The 22,179-nt window shown below is 49.7% G+C and overlaps 1 protein-coding gene across 1 annotated transcript; it reads left to right on the top strand.

The window, feature by feature from the left end:
• Positions 1–70: 70 nt before the first annotated feature.
• On the top strand, positions 71–17,135 carry YIPF2 (Yip1 domain family member 2). Its single transcript, XM_083185155.1, has 8 exons — positions 71–223; positions 2,511–2,653; positions 2,773–2,853; positions 8,180–8,267; positions 8,343–8,459; positions 9,380–9,546; positions 14,969–15,151; positions 16,814–17,135. The coding sequence occupies exons 1-8, from the start codon at positions 193–195 to the stop codon at positions 16,907–16,909; spliced, it is 906 nt and encodes a 301-aa protein (XP_083041281.1). The 5' UTR covers positions 71–192; the 3' UTR covers positions 16,910–17,135.
• Positions 17,136–22,179: the final 5,044 nt, after the last annotated feature.

Raw genomic sequence — 22,179 nt, 5'->3', positions numbered from 1 at the left:
CATAACGTTTTATATAATCATCGCGTTCGAGAAGAGTTGGTATGGCCCGTGCTGTTGTACCGAGCTCCCCCCTGCAGTTGGTACAGCCCAGCCCCTGTCAGCTGAGTTGGTGACGCGGCGCTGTGTGATGGAGGCAGCAGCAGAGTAGCAGTGGTCACATGACCAGGTGGCGCCGCTGCTGCAGCTGACGACATGGCGGCCACCGATCAGCTCCAGTTCCAAGGTACGTGGCGGTCCTACACACACATCGGTACCGGAAGCAGGTCCCTATCTCTCCGGCGACATCGGCTCACACTGCTGAATATAGCGCCGTGCAGACGCTCCATAGAGGGCACTTGCTGTAACGGTGACGTGTACGCTGCGTGCTGGTAGTACATAGCAGTTATACTCTTATCTGCAACGTGACACGTAAACGGCGGTGCATAGCGCCTATGTACCATCACCCTGCGGAGTTCTGCTTAGATATGTCCCATCAGAACTGTCCTGTAATCTGATGGGACTGCCATGCTATGGAATCCTATCCTTGTGTATCCCTCCTATTCTCCCTATAGATTGTTAGCTTGCGGGCAGGGCCTCTATGTCGGTGTGTTTCTACCCATTTTGTTTAATCACTATTGTTTCCAATTGTAAAGTGCAACGGAATATGCTGTGCTATATAAGTAGCTGTAAATAAATATGAAGAGCCCGAGAGAGATAAACCAGGCAATCACACCTCTTTTACACCTAAATCCTGAAGCCAACCTGGTATTTAGAACATATTTCCAAGCCAGGTCGGATACAGGATTTGTTCCATTTACACTGCGGTCCCGAGCGGCAGTGTAAAAGTTGGCGCTTGGAGATAACATCGTCACCAAGCGCAGGGACCACCGTTTGCCGTGCAGGGGCTCGGGACCGACACGCTTGGGTCAAGCCCAGCACCAAGGTAATCTGCTGGGCAGCCCCCAGCCTCAGTGCTCGAGGTGAACGGATGCTGCACACCACACAAGTCACCTCCTCCCTGCCTCCTCTGCTGTCTGCACTCCCATCCAACATCCATACTGACCGTAGGATGACCCGGCATACCTATTTACACTGCCCCCCACTTGGATCCTCTCCGTGTTCCATCCTGGTCAGGACCAGGGTGGGATTCGTGGGGAAATGGACCCAGATTATTTTTTTTTCAGCTCGCTTCGTGGTTTTTATCTGTGGTCCGACTCCGGTATTAAGTCGTAGAAAGTGATACAGTGGAGAGAAAGAAAGCACCAGCCAATCAGCTATTTGAAATGTTGGCATGCTACGTAATTTATATTTCTACTTTATCACTCTCCTTAATTTGGTTATGGACCACCCAGGGCTGCTGTCTCAAATTGCGGGGCCCCCATAAGGAAAAGGTGGAGTGCATACCTAGGCGGAGCTGTAGATAATGTAGGTGGAGCTACAGTGTAAATGGGACACGCACCACCACCACTTCTTCTTAGCCCGGGTACACCACAACTCAGGTGATGGAGTGTCTATACTATGGTCCTTATTCTGGTTCACTCGCAAAGGCAAATTCCTTCTCAAATGGACAAAACCATGTGCACTGTAGGGGGGGGGGGGGGGCACATGTAACATGTGCAGAGAGAGTTAGATTTGGGTTGGGTTTTACTTCAAAATGATATCTATATTGCAGTGTTGAAATAAAGCAGCCAATATTTTTTCTGCACAGAAACAAAATAACACCCAAATCTGAATCTCTCTGCACATGTTACATCTGCCCCCCTGCAGTGCACATGGTGTTGTCGATTTAAGAATGCCTTTGCAAGTGAACCAGAATAACCCCGGTGTGCTAGTGGCACGCCTGGACCCTAGTGGAGCATTTGGTAAAGGGCATGTGGTTAGCACCGGGTGTGTCCGTCTCTCCCATGCTGCTTGGCTCGCCTGGCGAGTAAAGTTCTTCCAGCTTCCTGGATCCAGCATGCTGCTGGTCCCGTTGCAGGGCTCCCCTCCTTGCCAGGCTATGGTTGTCCATGCCGCCAGCTACCTGGCACTTCACCCTCCTCGTCATCAGGCAGAGCCCGGGGTCACTGTCGGCTCCGCCTTCCTCACCGGGCAGCCAATCAGAGCTACGATGGCCATTCGCTCAGTGACTGATTTAACGTGTCAAGGAAGGGGTGGAAATCCTGAGTCGTTCGGGAACATGAGACGGTGGCAATGAGCATGCTCTCACATAAGGTATGCATCAGAGACGTCGACAGACACACCAGCATTAGGAATATGGCAATGGCTTCTGATTGGCTGCCCTATGCAAGCCCCAGCTCATGATTGGCTGCCAATCAGGAAGCTCCCGCTGGCTCGCGGCTAGTGCTGCTGTCGCATTCCTAATGCCGTTTCTGTCCGTGTCTCTGGCAGCCCAGTACTTAGCGCAATGCTGCCATCCGGGCCCCATTTCTATCTGGCCCCGGGTCTTAAGTACCCCTAGAGCCCCCCCTATAGAGGTTAAAACTTAACTTGCTGGAATCAGACTTTCTTACTTTTATCTGTATGTGTAGAGTTTGATGAAGCCGCTGACCTCCTCGCTGCAAGTCCAAATGCCACAACCAAGAGCCTCAGCGAGGAGAAGAGGCCAGATCACGCCACTTTGCATGTGGGTGGAGACAGTGAGGAAGAACAGGGGGAAACTGATCAGACAGAGGTAATTGTAGCTCATTGGGTTTTTTCTGTTGTTTTTATCTGACCGTTTCTTTTTATTGGTGAATGAATATATGACCTCTTATCTTCGTTCTATTTGCCTTTGTGATTCTTTCATTTCAGCTCCTCACACCTGAGAAGAAATCCCCTGGCTTCTGGACATTCCAATACTACCAAGATCTTTTTGATATAGACACGTATCAAGTATGTAAATGCAGATTTTAGCCGGGCTCCACTGTGTATGTACAGAAATATGAAATTGTCGCTCCTTTATATAGTGCCAATATATGACAATGAGCTGTACACTTACTTGTATAATTTAGAGCAGAGAAGGGAATGGGGGGACATGATAGAAACTTTCAAATATATCAAGGGTTTTAACAAGGTACAGGTGGGAGACATTCTTCACAGGAAGAGGAGCAGCAGAACGAGAGGACATGCACTGACACTAGAGCGAGGAAGATTCAGGGGAAATTTGAGGAAGAATTACTTCACAGAAAGAGTAGTAGATAAGTGGAATAGCCTCCCATCAGAGGTGGTAGAGGCAAATACAGTTTTACAATTTAAACATGTTTGGGATAGATATCCTTCCACAGAAATAAGGATCAAATATGGTTTGAGGTAACATGTTTAAAAAAGGGGCAGATTAGATGGGCCAAGTGGTTCATATCTGCTGTCAAATCCTATGTTTAGAGGCTCAGTTCCAGCTTAAGGTCCATACACACTGGGCATATATGTCCAGCGTGTCTGGATAACGATGATGGGGAAAATGGCTGGGGGGGGATGCTTAGTGCATACACGCTAAGGGATTTTCCCCCTGATCAGTAATTTTCCCCGGGGTGAACAGCTTTTCATAGCGAGACGAAATTCCCACAGATGAGCAGCCGGGGCAGCGATTATGCGGGGCGTGAATCAGTGCTTACCGCTCTTCACTGCCCCGTACACACTGAGTGGCTTTCAGCTGAAGTCTGTATGAGCCTTTAGTGTTCATTCTAGCCCACTGCACCTTTCAAAACTGGTGCTGTTCCTTCTTCCTGCCTGGGGTGTCACTCTCTGCTCTGGTCTTTCTAGTACAGTCTGGTCTGTGTCTAAATACAGTCCAAACTGCACTAGAAGCATCAAAACAGACAGTGACACCCCAGGCAGGAAAGAGGAACTGCACAGGTTTTGAAAGGTGCAGGGTGCTAGAATGAATGCTAACTCCACGGTGGGGTTTACAATCTATTTCCCTACCACACAATAATGCAGGGCTTGACAAAGTAAGTTACAGGTGTAGGGGTTTCAAAGCATGTCATTTAAATTAGTAGGTTCCCACTGTGTTCAGACGGGTGTGGTATGGGGGGGTGGGGGCAACAGTCTGGATTCTGACTTCGGAATCCTAACCGCCGGTACTCCAACTGGGGGATGTGCGCAATAAAGCCCCTTGTGGGCTTGCTGTGCTCGCCACAGGTTCTATTCTCTCTCTGTAGGGGGGTTGTGGACCTCCCATGAGGGAGAATAGCCCCTGTAAGTCAGGATCCTGGGTACTTGTGTACTAGCACGGCGCCCGGATAATTAGTCGCCCGATTTTTTTTAATCGCATCGCATGCCATACACCCGATGGCATGCGATGCGATTTTAACTCATATTCGATATTACATTGTATAAGCACCCTAATGGGTGCTTACAATGGTTAAATGCACCCCCACGCCACCCCCCACTATAAACGTGAACCCGAAGCGTGGCGAGCGCAGCGGTACGCGCCCTACGACCTTTTCATACCCCCACTATCCACGTCGGCATGGAGTTGAGAATAGAAAGTGTGGCGAGCACAGCGAGCCACCGAGCCCGAAGCGTGGCGAGGGGACGCGGATACCTGTGAAGCCCTGCCAGGGGACACATATACCTGTGAAGGTATCCGCGGGGCTCGCCACGCTTCGGGCTCGGTGTCTCGCTGCGCTCGCCACACTTTCTATTCTCAATTCCACGCCAACGTGGATAGTGGGGGTATGAAAAGGTCGTAGGACGCGTACCGCCGCCCCTCGCGAGCTCGCTGCGCTCGCCACGCTTCGGGTTCACATTTATAGTGGGGGTGGCGTGGGGTGCATTTAACCATTGTAAGCACCCATTGGGTTGCTTATACAATTTATAATCGCATCGCATTGTATGCCATATACAATGGCATACTATTTTAAAATTGTATGCCATTGTACAACATCGGCCGATATCGCGTTGCATCGCATACCATCGCATGCGATATGGTCTGCGATGTGATGGGCGTTGTGCTAGTACACAAGTACCGGATCCTGACTCAGGTTTTAACAGTAAAGCTGCCCATACACGGTCCGTTTAACGCAGGGGTGTCCAAACTTTTTGCCACGAAGGCCAGATTTGGTGAAGTATAAAAGTGTGGGGGCCGACCATTCAGCCTGAAATTCTTTGAATCATTAATCACATCAGAATGGTCCCCAACTCTGCCCCCATTCACTGTATTTCCCCCAGCCTGCCCCTTCACTGTATTTCCCCCAGCCTGTCCCCATTCACTGTATGTCCCCCAGCCTGCCCCTCCTTCACTGTATGTCCCCCATTCACTGTATGTTCCCCACTCTGCACCGATTCACTCTGTCCCCCAGCCTGCCCCCCTTCTCATAATATCCATCAGTGCCTCCATTCATTGTATGTCCCCAAGCCTGACCCTCCTTCACTGTATGATTTCCATTCACTATGTACCCCACTCTGCCCCCATTCACTGTATATCCCCCAGCCTGCCCCTGCTTCCCATTCTCTGAATGACCATCACTGCCTCCATTCACTGTATGTCCCCCAGCCTGACCCTCCTTCACTGTATGTCCCCCACTCTGCCCCCTCCCTTCTCTGTATGCTCTGTCCGCTTCCAGCTGGAGGCTGCGGGCCGCTTGAAATGACAGCAAGGGCCGCAATTGGCCCCCGGGCCTGACTTTGGACATGCCTGGTAGCGGATCCGTTCGGGACTTAAATAGTACACATCGCATCGCATGCCTTGTGCATGCAGTGTGCATGTGATGCGATGAACAGCTAGTACAAAAAGTATGCTCATCACATACTTTTTGTACCGTATGATGAGATGCACGGGAGCGCGCATCTCATAGTACAGACCGGACGGTCCGGGAACGGAGAAAAAAATTGGGGGTCAGTTACCTAGGTAACTGTAGGGGCGCCTGTATGAGTGGCTTTCGCTAGCAGCTGTAAAAAAAAAGGGGGTGTCAATCCCTATAGAAAATGCAAGAAAAGAATGGTAGACTGCGCTCATTGATTACAGAGTGAGGAATTAAAAATAATATTTTATTTATACAAATAGCATGCTATAATAAACATAAAAAACAATGTACACAGTAATAAGGTACACAATATAAAAGATGGGGAAGGGGGAATGGCAGGGATGTATGAAAATAGCTGCGTCCACTTGTTAAAGTGATATCACCTGGTATTGAGTCCACAGTCCAATGGATAACCGTTTAAATTGAGGAGCAGATGGATTGTCTAAAACTGGCCGTGGCGGTACTCAAAAGTAGTTTTTTCTTCTTCCAATTGTAGTAGGGGGTAGCGATCCTCCCAATTTGGATAGGAAATAGTAGTTGAGTGTCCGCTGAAGGACCCTGGGTGGGTATTAGATAGGCGGCTTGCCTTCAAGAGGTGAGTGCCTCACTCCAGGTTGGTATGGCCGGTGATGGTGAACAAGTAGAAATCTCCAAACGGTTCTCAGTGGAAATAGGTGGCAGTGGAGGGCAGCGTTTTGTGGTGGGCAGTTAGGAGCCTGGTCCAACGCGTTTCACTGCACAGAGCAGCTTTTTCAAGGACGGGAACGGACCATCTATGGGCAGCTTAAGACCGACGTCGGAATTCCAACTGTTGGGAGGTCATCTGACACTGTGTGTGGCTCCGACTCTCTTCTGGCCAAGATGAAATTTAAGCTACAGTTGGAAGTGTAAATTGACAGCGAGGATCAGGGTGTTGGGCCTTTGGATGTCACTGTGTGTACAGCCTCATAGTCCCCTGCAACCAGCTATGCTTCCAGGAATGCCATGCTCCAAAGACACAGTTACGGCAATGAGAGAGGCTCTGAGCTCTGGATAATGAGCAGCGCCAGGGGGAGAGGCAGAAACTGCTACAACACCATGAAGTATGTGAAGTCCTGCAGGGCAGCTGTGTGTTGCTGAACTACAGATGTGGGGGATGACTTGCTGCTGCGAGGGACAGCCATTGAAGCAGCCATGGCTGTGTGTTGACCATGGGAGGAGTGCAGGAGGGGACTGCAAGGCGCAACAGGAGGGGCATCAAGTATGGAAGGCTGCAGGACTATCTGTACAATGTGCTGCATAAACCTCAGGGCTGGGATTTAGTCTCCCATGTATTTGTGTAAATATAATCACTTTCTGGTCGGGATGCTGCTGGTAGAATTCTTGGCACCAAAATACTGACTCGTGGTCAGAACACTGACGCCAGAATACCAACATTGCTCTCAATGCCAGAGCCGGAATTCCAGCTGGCGGCATTCCAATTGTAACAATTGACCAATTATGCAAAAGACAATTAATAGAAATGTCCCAGATATGAATCTCTTATGTTATGAGAGGTCATATTCTAACATGTGATGCAAATTTGTAGTGTGTATGTCGGTATCGTTAACAATGCACGTTACTGCTCCTTGTTAACCACTCCCCCCTCCTTGCCTGAGCATGCAGACTATATGCACAACTGCGTACCCACCCGTGACATCACTGATCTATATCATTCAGTGTATATGTACTGATATAAAATACCTACCAGTGGGAAAGGTTTGTGTTCTGTTCCATGTGCACCTGTTCCAGATCGGGTGAGTGTGATGTCCCCTTAGTTCTGATGCGCAGTCCCGTGCGCATCGGACCTGAGTCGGAGGTCGGACTGTCATGAATGTCCGACCTCAGACCCTCCTCCTGGGGCGGGGTTACAGGGGTCACATGTGATCCATCACGTGAGCATGCAACCATGCCGCCCAGGAAGGTCCAGGACGGGGCAACTGCAGGGCAATGGCTGGCCATACACCGCTTTGTGAGAGATCTCAGTAGTGTATGGCCAGCTTTAGGCAAAGGTTTATTAAGCCTTCTGTATTGATGTTAAAGTTGCCTGAAACAACCAAACAGTTTCTGTCTATCATACTCGAAGAACAGTTGATAAATGCAAGCCAGAAGCTGATTGGCTGACTTTTTTTAAAGCACAGCCTGTAAAATGACGGAAACTACCAACCAATCAGCTTCTATCTAAGCTTTTCTTGATCTCCCACAAAGATTCTTTAAACCAGATGTTGTGGGACTACATGTCCCAGCATGCCCAGACAGTTTTGGTATGCTCTTATAGGAAAAAAATGTGGCAATAAATGTTGGAACACGTAGTTTCACAACATCTGGAGGGCCACAGGTTGGAGACCCATGCTTTAAACTGTTGATCAAGAAGATCTCTCTTTTGTGTAGGAATTGATCAATCTTATATCAACAAATATACTGTTCGGCCAGTTTAATAATTTTTTACATTTTAGGTCTTAGACCGGATCAAAGCTTCCTTCCTCCCTATTCCTGGTAGGAACTTTGTGAAACATCACCTGCGCAATAACCCAGACTTATATGGTAAGTGTGCGCTCTCCCAGCTCACGGAGCCTGACATTTCTATCCGTACACTCACTCTATTCCCTCCTTTTACAGGGCCATTCTGGATATGTGCCACACTGGTGATCACGGTGACCGTTGTCGGGAACCTGGCAACATTTATTGAAATGAATGACCGGCCAGGTTATATCTACAGTCCACAATTCCACAAGGGTGAGTCTAGCTCACATAGGGGTTTATTCTAGTTCATTCTTTCTGACAAAATCCTTCTTAGATGGACAAAACCATGTGCACTGCAGGGGGGCAGATGTAACATGTGCAGAGAGAATTAGATTTGGGTGAGTTATTTTGTTTCTGTGCAGGGAAAATACTGACTGCATGATTTTACACTTCAATATAGATCTCACTTTGAAGAAAAACCCCACCCAAATCTAATTCTCTCTGCACAAGTTACATCTGCCCCACCCGCAGTGCACAAGGTTTTGTCCATCTAAGAAGGATTTTGTCAGAAAGAATGGACTAGAATAACCCCCATAGATCTCTTACCTGCACACACTTCAGGATCCGTTCGGTAAGCTTAACCTATCTTCTATTGACCAGTGCAAGTGTGTTCCTCTTCAAACAGAAATAATATCTTGCTCAACTGTTTACATCAGTGGAAATGAAGGCGCGTCGAGACTAAGTAAAAACTGGACCCGGACAAGACCATGGAACATCGGACCGGAGCTTGTAGTGTCCAGTCCAGGGGTGTTTCGTCCGGTCGATGTCCTGTCCGGGGGGGCTGCCTATGATAGCTTTTACCAGAGACATGGGGAAGGGGAGATTAAAGCCTCCCTGTGTGGTCCAGACCGTTCTGGTTTTTGCTACATGCTCAGACCCTACAGGGAGGCTTTATTCTCCCCCTATTCCTCTCCCTGATGACAGCAATCGCAGGCAGCCCCACCTTCCCCGACAGGGCACCTCCCGGACCGGAGGACCTGACACTACAAGCTCCGGAATGCAGAGTTTGATGTCTGATTCGGCATTTCAGGGTCTTGTTTTGCGCTTTGTAAATGAGTCCTTGTTGTCATCACAATTTGCACTTATTTGTGGCCATCTGATGTATTCATTGATGGTCTTTTCTGCTCTTACAGTGACGGTCGCTGGTATTGCAATATACACTTATGCCTGGCTGGTGCCTTTAGGGCTCTGGGGCTTTCTGCAGTGGAGGAAAGGAGTGAGCCAGTCTGTCGGGACCTACAGCTTCATGGAGACTGTGTGCGTCTATGGGTATTCTCTGTCCGCGTTCATCCCATCCACAGTAAGTATAGAAATAGCAGCTCTTCCTCTATAACAAGGAAGAGCTGCTATTGCTTCGTTAAATACGACTGCTTATTCGCTGGTATGCCGCCCCTGGGTCGTCAATGTCTAGGTTGACCACTAATGGTTGACATACTGGTCAGCATTAACACCGTTGACACAAGCTTAAGGTCAACATGGACATGGTCAACACTCAAAAGGTCAACACGAGTTTTTCATGTTTTTGTCCTTCCTCCACTAGGTGCCACTGGAGCGTAGACAGTGGGGATAGAAGGGCGACCACAGGGAGCTAGGGCACTCTATGTAATTTCAGTGTGGTCAACTCCTCCCCTTCTACCCCCCCCCCCCCCCCCCCCCCCCCCGGCAGTCTTAGATTGTGCCCTGAGGGAGCTGGGCATGTTTTATGACTGCTCCTGGGCAGAGTTATTAGATTAGGGAAAATACAAGCAAGAGGACAGGCAGGCAGTTAGCTGTCTCTGCCTGCCTGCTACGCGGGAAGCTGCCGGTGGGGACCCGGTCGCTGCTTCAAAGCACTGCGCCCGGGATCCCGGCTGAAGGGACCTCAGTCTCCGTGTGGCGTCACGCACCCCATAATGCAAATGGCGGCGATGGACGCTTCCCGAGCCAAGCCGCCGACCGGCCAGCGCTGACGGCTATTGTGAGTATTACTGACCTCTCTCCAGCTAGTGGAGGTCAGACTGCAAGGCGGCTAGCAGAGGGTTCTTTTTTTTATTAACCTGGCACCGGGAACGGAGCGGCCGGAGGGGGCGGGGCTTAACGCGGGCAGCTGTAGTTAACCCCGCATAGTCCAACCCTCCTCAGCGATGCGGGCGGCCATTTTTGTGTCATTTGGCGCCTCTGCACGCTGCTGATAAGCCTCCGGTGACCGTCCTGCTATAGACTCTACCCAGTCTGTGAGGTACACAGTGGGGGTTTAGAGTAGGGTGAGACAGATTGGGCTATACAAAAGTATAGGCTTCAGTGCTTTTATTATAAAGCAAGTTTGGCCAGGCCAGCTCTTAACCCTTTCTCTGCTGTCTCCCCTGTCAGTCTCACTCCTAACCTCTGTACTGTGAAGTGAGTGTGTGGTGTCATATACTGTTCATTATGGCAGGAGTGAACACCAAATGCAAGGGCTGTAAGGGGAGGTTTACTCCTTCTGAAGCTGGAGAAACCTTCTGTGAGAAATGTACTGTCCCCTCCTCATCTAAGGCTCAGGAGGTTCCTGTGTGGGCCTCACAGCTCACAGATGTTATGACACGTCTGTCTTCTGAACTCTCTGCTTCACAGAAAGACAGAGAGCAGGCCAGAGATCAGCAGATCTCTTTAGCCACGGCTGTACAGGGGTTAACTAAGCCCTTACTCCTGTGGCTCCTGTTGAACGGGGCCAGGCATCCTCAACTGCACCCCCTCTTCTTTCACAAGGGTGAAGGCAGTTTACTCATGTCGCCGACTCTGACTCAGATGACATGCCTGATTTAGAGGAAGGAGAATGCTTTATTCCAGAGGCTCAGGATCCTCAGATGGTTGTTCTTCCCGACGCTGATCCTGTGGTACATGGCTTAGAGGATTTAATTGCCATGGTTAAATTAGCCACTGATTATGTGGATACCTCTGAGACTCCAGAAAGACCTTCGCTGTTCGGAAAAAAACCCAAGCAGTCATCAAACTTCCCTCAATTGGAGGAGTTAGATGATTTTGTTACACAGGCCTGGAATCATCCAGATAAAAAATGTCAAATTCCTAGGAAATTTTATGTTTCTTATCCACTTCCTGCAGATAGTAGGAAGAAAGTGGAGACGCCTCCAGTGGTGGACCCATCGGTGACTCGTCTATCTAAGAAGACGGTACTGCCGGTGCCTGGTGCCACGTCTTTAAAGGATGCTTCTGACCGTAAGTTAGAACTTACCTTAAAGTCTATATTCACTGCTGCAGGAGTGTTACAGAGACCAGCGCAGGTAGGATTCTGGGTGAACAAAGCAATGGGGGTTTGGGCCTCCAAGATTTCTGCTAATTTAAGGGATAACCCAGATCCGAGTGAACTTATGTTGTTGGCCGAACACATTCGGGAGGCCTCTGACTACCTGATGGAGGCTTCGGCTGACATTTGTAAAATGTCCGCTCGTATTTCAGCTTTATCCATTTCTGCGCGTAGGGCATTATGGCTCAGACAGTGGCAGGCGGATGCGGAGTCCAAACGGGCGGTTGAAGCTTTGCCATTCAAAGGAGAGGTCTTGTTTGGAGCAGAACTAGACAAATGGATCTCTCTAGCAACGGGTGGTAAGTCTTCTTTCCTCCCTACAGCGGCTCCACCTGCTCCACGTAAGACTTTTCAGAGTCACACTTTTAGGTCCTTTTGTCCCCAAAACAGATTTCGAGGTAGGACTATAGGAGCGTTCGTCGCCCAGGAAGAGGTATTGCCACAGTCCAGCAGGAGGCTAAATCCACCCCAAAACAAGCATGACTGTCTCCTCTCCCTGAAGGAGACCCTTAAGGTTGGGGCGCGTTTGAGACACTTCAAGCATGTGTGGCTTCAATCTTGCCAGGATGCTTGGGTACGGGATCTGGTGTCCAACGGTTACCAGATAAAATTTATGCTTCCTCCTCCTCAGAGATTTTTCAAAACAGGTTGGCCGGCCTCTCCAGAAAAGGCAGATGTTCTAAAGGAAGCAATTGCCAAGCTTCAAAGGATGGAAGTGATTCTACCAGTCCCGATGGAAGAAAGGAACAAAGGGTTTTATTTGACTCTATTTCTGGTACCGAAGCCGGACGGATCGGCTCGTCCCATCCTGAACCTGAAACAACTGAACCCGTACCTACAGCCTCGAAAATTCAAGATGGAATCCATTCAATCTGTAATAGCAGGTTTGAGCCAGGGGGAGTTCATGGTATCCCTGGATATCAGGGACGCCTACCTGCACATCCCAATATGCCTATCTAATCAGGCCTTTCTGAGGTTCGCAGTTCTGGATTGCCATTGGCAGTTTCAAGCCCTGCCCTTCGGACTCTCCTCAGCACCACGGGTGTTCACCAAGGTGATGGCGGTAATGATGGAGATTCTTCGCTCAAAGGGTGTTACGATAATCCCATATCTCGACGACCTCCTTCTGAAGGGCTCTTCACAGGAGGAACTCTTGACAAACCTCAATCTAACCAAGAAGATACTCGTAGAACATGGCTGGATCCTGAACTACGAAAAGTCCCAGCTGCAACCATCTCAGAGAATGCAGTTTTTGGGATATGATCCTGGACACCATACAACTGAAGGTTTTCTTACCGGAAGACACGATCAGATCGCTTCAGGAGTTGGTACGTCTAGTACTACAACACAGGAAGGTCTCGGTGCTTCTCTGTACACGTCTGCTGGGGAAGATGACAGCCTCCTTCGAAGCAGTCCAGTATGCTCGCTTCAGGTCAAGACCTTTTCAACTCAATCTTCTGAGACAATGGTCAGGTTCGCACCTGAACCTACAACGTCTGGTGACCCTGTCCCCGTGGGCGAGACTTTCCCTTTCGTGGTGGCTTCATTCAGCCAATCTCAGGGAGGGAAAACGTTTCGCTCTTTGGAACTGGACAGTCATCACAACGGATGCGAGTCTCCGAGGATGGGGAGCACTAACTCTGGACCATCAATTTCAGGGACGCTGGACTTGTCAGGAATCTCGCCTGCATATAAATGTCCTGGAACTCAGAGCAGTATACTATGCTCTCATCCAAGCACAACCCCTCCTTCAAGGTCGACTAATACGGGTTCAGTCCGACAACGCAACAACGGTAGCCTATATAAACAAACAGGGCGGCGCAAGAAGTCGGGCAGCCATGAAGGAGGTGAGCCGAATCCTGCTATGGGCTCAAGACCATGCGACGCCATTTCAGCCATCTTCATTTCAGGAGTGGAGAATTGGGAGGCCGACTACTTGAGTCGGCAGGATGTCCACCAGGGAGAGTGGTGCCTTCATCCTCAGATCTTTCAGCGATTGGTTCGAAAATGGGGTTGTCCTCAAGTCGACCTGATGGCATCACGTTTCAACCATCAGCTTCCGTTATACTTCGCACGGACCCGAGACCAAGCAGCAGCGGGGGTGGATGCCCTGACGGCTCCCTGGCCATTCAGTTTTGTTTACCTGTTCCCTCCATTTCCGTGGGGGGGGGGGGGTAGAAGGGGGGGGGGGGTAGAAGGGGAGGAGTTGGCCACACTGAAATTACATAGAGTGCCCTAGCTCCCTGTGGTCGCCCTTCTATCCCCACTGTCTACGCTCCAGTGACACCTGTGGACTCGGAGAAAGGGATTTACGGTAAGTACAGAAATCCTGTTTTTTGGGTGTAGACCGACTTGGTTCATACTTTACTATTCAAGTGGGCATATAATAGTGTGCCCGAAGCATGGCGAGCGCAGCGGGCCATGTGAGGGGACGTGGTACATGTATACAGTGTCTATGTCAACCTATGTAGACGCAGACAACAAAAAATGACAACAAAAAATGGTGGAAAACGTGTGTCAACCTTTTCATTGTCGGCCATGTGGACAGTAAGCTTGTGTCGACCTGGCAATGTCCACCATTTTCAGTTGTCGACCATTAGGGGGATAACTTTGTAACCTATAGTTACGACTACTCTGATACCCAGTGATTGGCAGTCTGCAGCACTTCGGGCAGGGAGGTGCCAGTGACAGCTGTTGTTTCAAGCAACGGAGGCATGTCACCTCCACTTTGTAGGAGTTCCAAGGCCAGGATATTCGTCTCCTGACAGAGATTTCCTGGCCTCATAGGTGGAGCTGTGGCGGTCAGCATGCACCTCATAGGTCTGTCAGCTTGCCGACAGTGTTGCAAGTGCTCCGATGTTGCATTCTCCTAGCCCTGGATTACACATACATGTAAGAAGCGCCTTCGTGTAGCATTACCATATCTGTGCATCACTGCTGCTTCCAAGTAAGTCCACCGGAAAAAAATGGTAATAGGTAAAAACCGGAACCGGACAGAACCCCGAAATGACAGATTGGACAGGCTCCATTCATTAGTCTCTGTCATAGTGTCCAGTCCGGGGGGTTGTCCCGTCTGGAGGGCTGCCTGTTACACTTGTCACCGGGCTAAGCCTCCCTGTATGGTCCGAGGGTTTAGTAAAAGCTGGAATGGTCTGGACCATGCAGGGAAGCTATAATCTCTCCTTCCCTGCCTGTCCGGTGTTCCGGAGTCCGGTTCTTAGTCAGGTTTGTGGGATGGGCTGTGTTTATTCAAGTTTTCTTTCTGAAAACCACACTGTCCTCTGCATGAGTTGCAGTGATAGTGGCTCTTCCATGGATAAGTGTTGCCGTATCCCTGTGTCCTGAGGTGTTAAATACTCTCTAATTAGTAAAGATTAGCCAGGACTGTACCAAGGATCTGTACAGGGGTAACGCCATGAATCATCTCTGCTCTGTTTTTCAGGTCCTGTGTGTGTTCCCTAATGAAATCTTCCGCTGGATCATCCTGCTGGTGGCCATGTGCCTCTCCGGCTTCGTCCTCATTCTGGCCTTCTGGCCGCATATCCGCAAAGACAACAAAATGGTATCTGTTGGCATGGTAACCAGCATGTTGGTTCTACACGTGCTCCTGGCTATCGGCTGTAAGGTACGTACATTATAAAGATGATTTACAGGGGAGTACTCCGGGCCCATTTAACATTAAAGGTTGGGTTAACCGCAAATATGTTGTATCGTACAAATGTATGATTGGGGGAACACCAATATCTGCTGCGATTCCTCTATTCCCGACTGCAGCCGCCAACCCAATAGGTTTCTATGGAGGGGTGTGGATTGTATTGTCGACAGTCATTAGGTCGACACAGTTGGGTCAACAGGGGTGAAGGTCGAAAGGTGTCTAGGTCGACAGGTCACTAGGCCAACATGGGTTTTTTCACTGTTTATTTTTTTACCTGAATGTTGACACAGTCGACATGGACACAGTTGGAAGTCAACCACAGCCCCTCGCATCGCTCGCTATGCTTCGCATACGCGGTAGGCGGGACTGCGGATGCACAGGTTATCCGCTTCCACTCCAATCACATCGCAGGGAAGGGATACCTTTGGTGCCCTTGTGCATGCAAGTTCTCCTTGATACACGCTGCTGATGTAATTGCATATTGCAAATGTGATTATTAATAAATGGGTCCCTTACAGGTCAATAGTTTTCAATGCAGTAATTGATGTGACTGATCTCTTGATTGGGTGAATGTCAAAGCCCTTCAGGACCGGACTGTATTTTCTGCAGACCGCAGGTCTCCTATAGGTCCTTATCATAGTGAAGCCACCTTCGTTTGATATAAGGAAATCTGAGACCACTGCACTTAAACAGGAATTTCACAGAACCAAAGACAGGAGCGTTCAGTTGGTGCCGTATGAGAGAAAGTATAAGGGGTCTCAGGTGCCCGGAATGGTTTATAGTTCATGTCCATGCCACATTTTAATATTAAAATGTTTTTGTTAAACAAAAATGATACAACAACTTTAGGATTTTCTGTGCCATATCTGATATTTTGCTAACAGAAAGCGCTGTCATAGCACTCTGTACCCCATGGCAATTCCAGTGTCCCCCAGTAATGAGAAGAGAGCATTTAATGTTGGAAAAAAAAAGGAACATATATCACTTTGCAATTTAACTGACTGGGCTTGACCAGGGTAAATGGCTTGACCAGGGTAAATAACTGACAGGACCTGGGTCGAGGGCAGTGTAAATGGGTATGCCGGGTCATCCGACCCACCTCCAGTTTAAAGCAATGGGTGAAGCTCAACCTCAGGACCGCAGCGTCCTGTAGTCAACATGGAGTTTGGGGGCAGTAGTGGAGACAGGAAGGAGGTGTATGGATACCTGTGTGCGGCATCCATTCACCCTGCGCACTGGTGCCGCCCAGCAGCTTACCTTGGTGCTTGGCTTGCCCCCAGCCTGACTATCAAGGGTCCCCGGCACTTGGAGATGTCACTACCTGCCCAGAGTATTCATAATTGGTATAGATACCAATTGTAAAGTTCAGAATGCTGATGCTATATTAGTAAATTCTAATATCCATAATGATCACTAAGCGGGAGAGTCAGGAACCGTATGCAGCTCAACTGGGCTTAATCGATCTTTTTGACGTCTCTGCAGGGTGGCAAAGTGGTTAGCAATGCTGCCTCAGTTCTGGTACTCCCAATAGATGAGGTCACTATCACTGAGGCACTTATTTCTTGTACGTAAACCTGCATAAACACAGGGAAAACAAGGGGAATAAATGTTTTTTTTTTCTATTTCCTACAGGTGTATTTCTTCAGGACAGTGGAAGGCAGCACTACAGGAGCCTCTGTCATTGTCTCTACTACACCACAATTGCACATAACCACACAAAAGCAGTAACCGTGTCTATGTGTGTACATGGACAATATTATGAAGGACATTTACACAGTGGGACAGATATACGGCACTTTGGGTTTTGCATTACCCATAATCAGACATTATTCTTACGTCCAATGGAAATTCAGTTATTCTGTGCTCATCAAATTCCTCTCTATTTTTATTGGTTGAGATTATTTACTTAGGGAAAGACCAGGGTTGGATAATAAAGGGCAGGTTTCTCTTGTAAGGCGATTGCTTCTTTTCAGACAATGGTGATAACACTGGACTCCCGCTGCTGGTGATAATTATCATTTTATATGGTGCCATCGGAGGTTCGCACGACCTAACATAGTACATAAATGAGCAAAAAAAGACAATGTAGAAGTGCCATGTATATACACATTGCTGCATCATGGAACAGGACACTGAAATAAGGATCAGGGTGGCAGAAAGCGGGGGACAGGTGCCGCTGTAGGAGTATGGTGTAGAAAGCGTTCTAATGGTGCACACACACTGGCTGATATATATTGTTCCCGGACATATCGCATCGACAGTGGCCAATGGCCAATATACCGGTGCATCGTGTGGTGGGCATGGGTGATCATCACCCACCCGTACAGTCGCTGCACAAGCCGGTGATGTTCCAAAGCACAACTGGGCTGGTGTGTGTAAGTTCCCGTCCAGTTGTCCGTACTGTATATGCAGAACATACTGCCCGATCCATCTAGAGATACATCTATAGGTGTGTACCCAGCTCGGGCGTCAGCACTGAGGATACATTGGAGTGAAGATTACCATAGTCCAACCTGGAGATGACAGCCAGTGGATGAGGGTCTTAGTAGAATCGTGGGTGAGAAAGGGTCTGATCATGGAAACAGAGATGGAAACGGCAGGACTGTAAGACTGAAGAAGAGTGAGGAATCAAGGATAACTCACTCTATCCCCATAAAGAACATTACGTGCAAGGTGATAATGCTCCAGCCAATCAGCTCTTCTCAAATTACATACTGGAGCTGATTGGCTGGTGCATTATAACCTTGCCCATAATGTTCTTTATGGGGATAAATACCACTTCTCCAAGCTTCATACATTTACCCCTATAGGAGATAGTTGTGCTGTTACACTTAGGGAAGCCAATCCCGGGGCATTTTTCCAATCCTGGAATTTGGGATTGAAAAATGCCCAATCCCGGGATCGGCTTCCCTACTATTAAAAACCCACCTCGGCCGCCCCGCATATTTACTTACAGATGCGTGGTGCGGCCGGGTGGGTGGGCGAGATGGGGTGATGGAGCCCGGGCTGGTCCGCTGGTGGCCCGGTGTGCCGGCAGGTCCGCTGCTGGGCGGGCGGGCTGGTCCGGGGACAGGACGGCTGGGCGGGCTGATCCGGGGACAGGATGGAGGCAGACAGCCTGTGCGGCCTGAGCAGTGTGACCTCTGACGTCACGCTGCGCAGAGCCGCACTGCCCGGGACGGGAGAAGCCGGGCAGCTGCTGAGCACCCACTCAGACGCTGCCCGGAATTAGACTGCGCATGCGCAGTCTAATCTCGAAATCCCGGGATTGGAAACTCCAATCCCGGGATTGAAATCCCGGTGTTTTGGGGGCCAAATCCCGGGATCCCGCGGATCCCGATCCCGGGATTGGCCACCCTAGTTACACTGCTAAGGCTTAATGCTGAGCAGGTTCTGGGGTTTCCTCAGGGGCCAGGTTGCCCGAAACATTGACATACACCTTGGGCAGTATTCAATGCTCCCGATTCAACGTTATTTTTTTTTTTTTGGTGAATCGGGCTGTTTTCACTCCTTGCGGTGAAAATCTGATTCACCCTATTCAATGTTCACTGTTTGCCAAAAGCGACCAGTGAGTGCCGGGCAGTTCTCTGTTTCATGGGATGGAGAACTGCTTCCAGCATGATTTTCGCCATGATTCAATGTTTTGCATTCAACATCTTTTTAAGGTGAACTGGAATGTGATCTTTAAAATCAAGTTTTTTTTTTTTTTTGGGGGGGGGGGGGGGGATATTAACAGTAATTTTATTCTGTGAAGGGGCATGCTATTTGGATTACATGAATATATATATATATATTTAATTATTATTATTTTTTTTTTTACACATGACGTCAGCAGGGGGAGCCGCTCATTACATATTCACTGCACACATATGCATATGTAATGAGCGGGACCAGCGCAGCAGCTACCTCCACTGCATCCCCTGCCAGCTCTCCTCGGGGGCGGCCTGTGTCCCCGGGAGCCCTCCATCTCCCCCACAGTGTCCGGCGCAGGCGGGTGTGGTATGGGACTCCGACAGTCATTATCCCGACGTCGGGATCCCGACTGCCCGGAGTCAGACAGCATGGCGAGCGCAAAAAAGCCCCTTGCGGGCACGATGGCTCGCTACGCGAGCCACCTATTCTAGTCTCCCTCTATGGGGGTCGTGGACCCCCACGAGGGAAAATAGCGGGTGTCCGTCAGGCACCCGGCTGTCGGCATTTTGACAGTTGGGATCCCGACTTCGGGTAAATGACTGTCGGGATCCCGACTGTCGGGAACCTGTCCGGCACCCGGCGCAGGCAGGGAGGATTCTATCTCCCTGCCTTGCACCGTCCCCCCCTAGCTCCCTGCGGGGGGTGGGGGGGGGGAGGTGGGGTGTGTGTGTTTAAAAATCCCCGCGTTGAATAGGGTGAGAGGGAGGCCTGGCAGCGAATGCTCCAGCCCTCCGGAACTCTACAAATGTGCAGCTGTACATAGAGAAAAAGGTACTTGTGTAGTTTCACGGTGCCACCGCGCGCACAGTGAAACTTGGCAGTCTGCCAGACTCTGTGTTTACTGTGCGCGTGCCGCTCTAGCTGTTCTCAGCGCAGTGCGTGGCTGCTTTCCTTATGTAAGCTATGTTATCAGCATAGCGCTGGGCAGCAGCAGTGCACCCAGCGTTGACAGGTCACTGTGGTACTTGTAGTTCCACAGTGAAATAGGCAGTCCTGCGCACCGCTGACAACCCGGCAATTTAGACTCCTCCGGCAATTTAGACGTCTAAATCCAGACTCCCTGCAAACCGGGGGGCATCTAAATTTAGACGGTAAAGCCTCTAAATTTAGTAGGGTCTAGGGGTACACTATTAAACCTGTTCACAATGATACTAGTCGACGTAACAGCTATCGACCTTGTTAATTCCACTATCCACGCCAACCCGAAGCGTGGCGAGCGCAGCGGTACGCGTCCTACGACCTTTTCATACCCCCACTATCCACGTCGGCGTGGAGTTGATTTTATAAAGTGTGGTGAGTGCAGCGAGGCGAGGGGACGCGGATACCTGTGAAGCCCGCGAGGGGACGCGGATACCTGTGAAGGTATCTGCATCCCCTTGCGGGCTTCACAGGTATCCGCGTCCCCTCGCTGCGCTTGCCACACTTTATAAAATCAACTCCACGCCGATGTTGATAGTGGGGGTATGAAAAGGTCGTAGGATGCGTACCGCTGCGCTCCCCACACTTCGGGTTGGCGTGGATAGTGGAATTAACAAGGTCGACAGCTGTTACGTCGACTAGTGTCATTGTGAACAGGTTTAATAGTGTACCCCTAGACCCTACTAAATTTAGAGGCTTTACCGTCTAAATTTAGATGCCCCCATGTTAGCGGTTTGCAGGGAGTCTGGATTTAGACGTCTAAATCTAGACTTCTAAATTGCCGGGTTGGCAGCGGTGCGCAGGACTGCCTATTTCACTGTGGAACTACAAGTACCACAGTGACCTGTCAGCGCTGGTTGCACTGCTGCTGCCCAGCGCTATGCTGATAACGTAGCTTACATAAGGAAAGCAGCCACACGATGCGCTCAGAACAGCTAGAGCGGCACGTGCACAGTAAACACAGATTCTGGCAGACTGCCAAGTTTCAAAGTTTCACTGTGCGCGCGGTGGCGCCGTGAAACTACACAAGTACCGAGAAAAATATCATTGAATACCTGCCCCTGATTTCTTCTGCAGGAGGCGTCAAGGGCCACAGGGATGACAGTGGGTAGAGAGCGGATGAGCGAGACCATTCTAGCACCAGAAAGGTTAAACTTCTTGGCTGTCCTGTCCCAGGACAATCAGGCTCCTCCCCTCCTCTACCCCGCCTCCAGGCCCAGCTAGTTTCAAATTTAGATATGCTGGCAGGAGCCAACACGCACTTAGAAAAATAAATAAAGTCTTTTAAATTAGGAAATAAGGCTGCCCCTCTCTATTTTTGACATGACAGCAGCCAGTGGCGCCACTACCTAATGTGCCTATCAGACGCCTGCACTGCCTCCCCATCACCCGGGCTTGGCAGCCGCACACCATTCACTGGTGCGTGACTGTGGCTGGCCCTGGGCACTGGGGGACCGACAGCCGTGACGGGCACTGGGACACCGACAAAGGGAACGCGCTCCCCGCACATGCTTGAATGGCTGGAACAGCCTGGCTGCGTTAGCACGCAGCTGGACTGGTCCGCCATCGATCTCGCTAGACCACCAGGGAACCAGTGTGTGGGGGCAGTGGTGCCGGAAAGTGGGAACGCCAAGTGTGAGCCACCATTTTACCGTTGCCGCATGAGGTCATAGTCCCTGGGTGGCCATTTGCTAGTAGTGGGAGTGGGCTCCCCTCACACAACCCCTCCCCTGATCCCTTTCTGCCTGCATGTGGATAGAGGGACACAGAGAGCTCTCAGACATTCCGGGGTTCCATCTATTCACTGCCGGGCCACTTGGGCAAGTCCCCCTGTGCCTTTAGTACAAGGATCAAAGGTTACAGTAATTTATGTTCCTGCCGGCCATAGGGCCTTCTGGTTCACTCTCAGAGCAAATTCCTTCTCAAATGGACAAAACCATGTGCACTGCAGAGAGAATTAGATTTGGGTGAGTTATTTTGCACCATGTGCACTGCAGAGAGTTAGATTTGGGTGAGTTATTTTGCACCATGTGCACTGCAGAGAGAGTTAGATTTGGGTGAGTTATTTTGCACCATGTGCACTGCAGAGAGAGTTAGATTTGGGTGAGTTATTTTGTTTCTGTGCAGGGAAAATACTGACTGCTTTATTTTTACACTGCAATTTAGATTTCAGTTTCAACACACCCACCCAAATCTAACTCTCTGCACAAGTTACATCTGCCCCACCTGCAGTGCACAGGGGGTTTTGCCCATTTTGAGAATAAATTTGTACTGTGATCAGATCTGAATAAGGGCCTACTATATGTGAGTAGGACAACCATGAAATAAAAATGGCGGTTGATAATTTAACCACTCCAATTCAATGCATTCTGTAGATGTAATGAACG

This window comes from Crinia signifera, chromosome 4, assembly GCF_055691185.1.
Source record: "Crinia signifera chromosome 4, ASM5569118v1, whole genome shotgun sequence".
Taxonomy (NCBI): Eukaryota; Metazoa; Chordata; class Amphibia; order Anura; family Myobatrachidae; genus Crinia; species Crinia signifera.
This window is presented reverse-complemented; position numbering and strand designations above follow the sequence as displayed.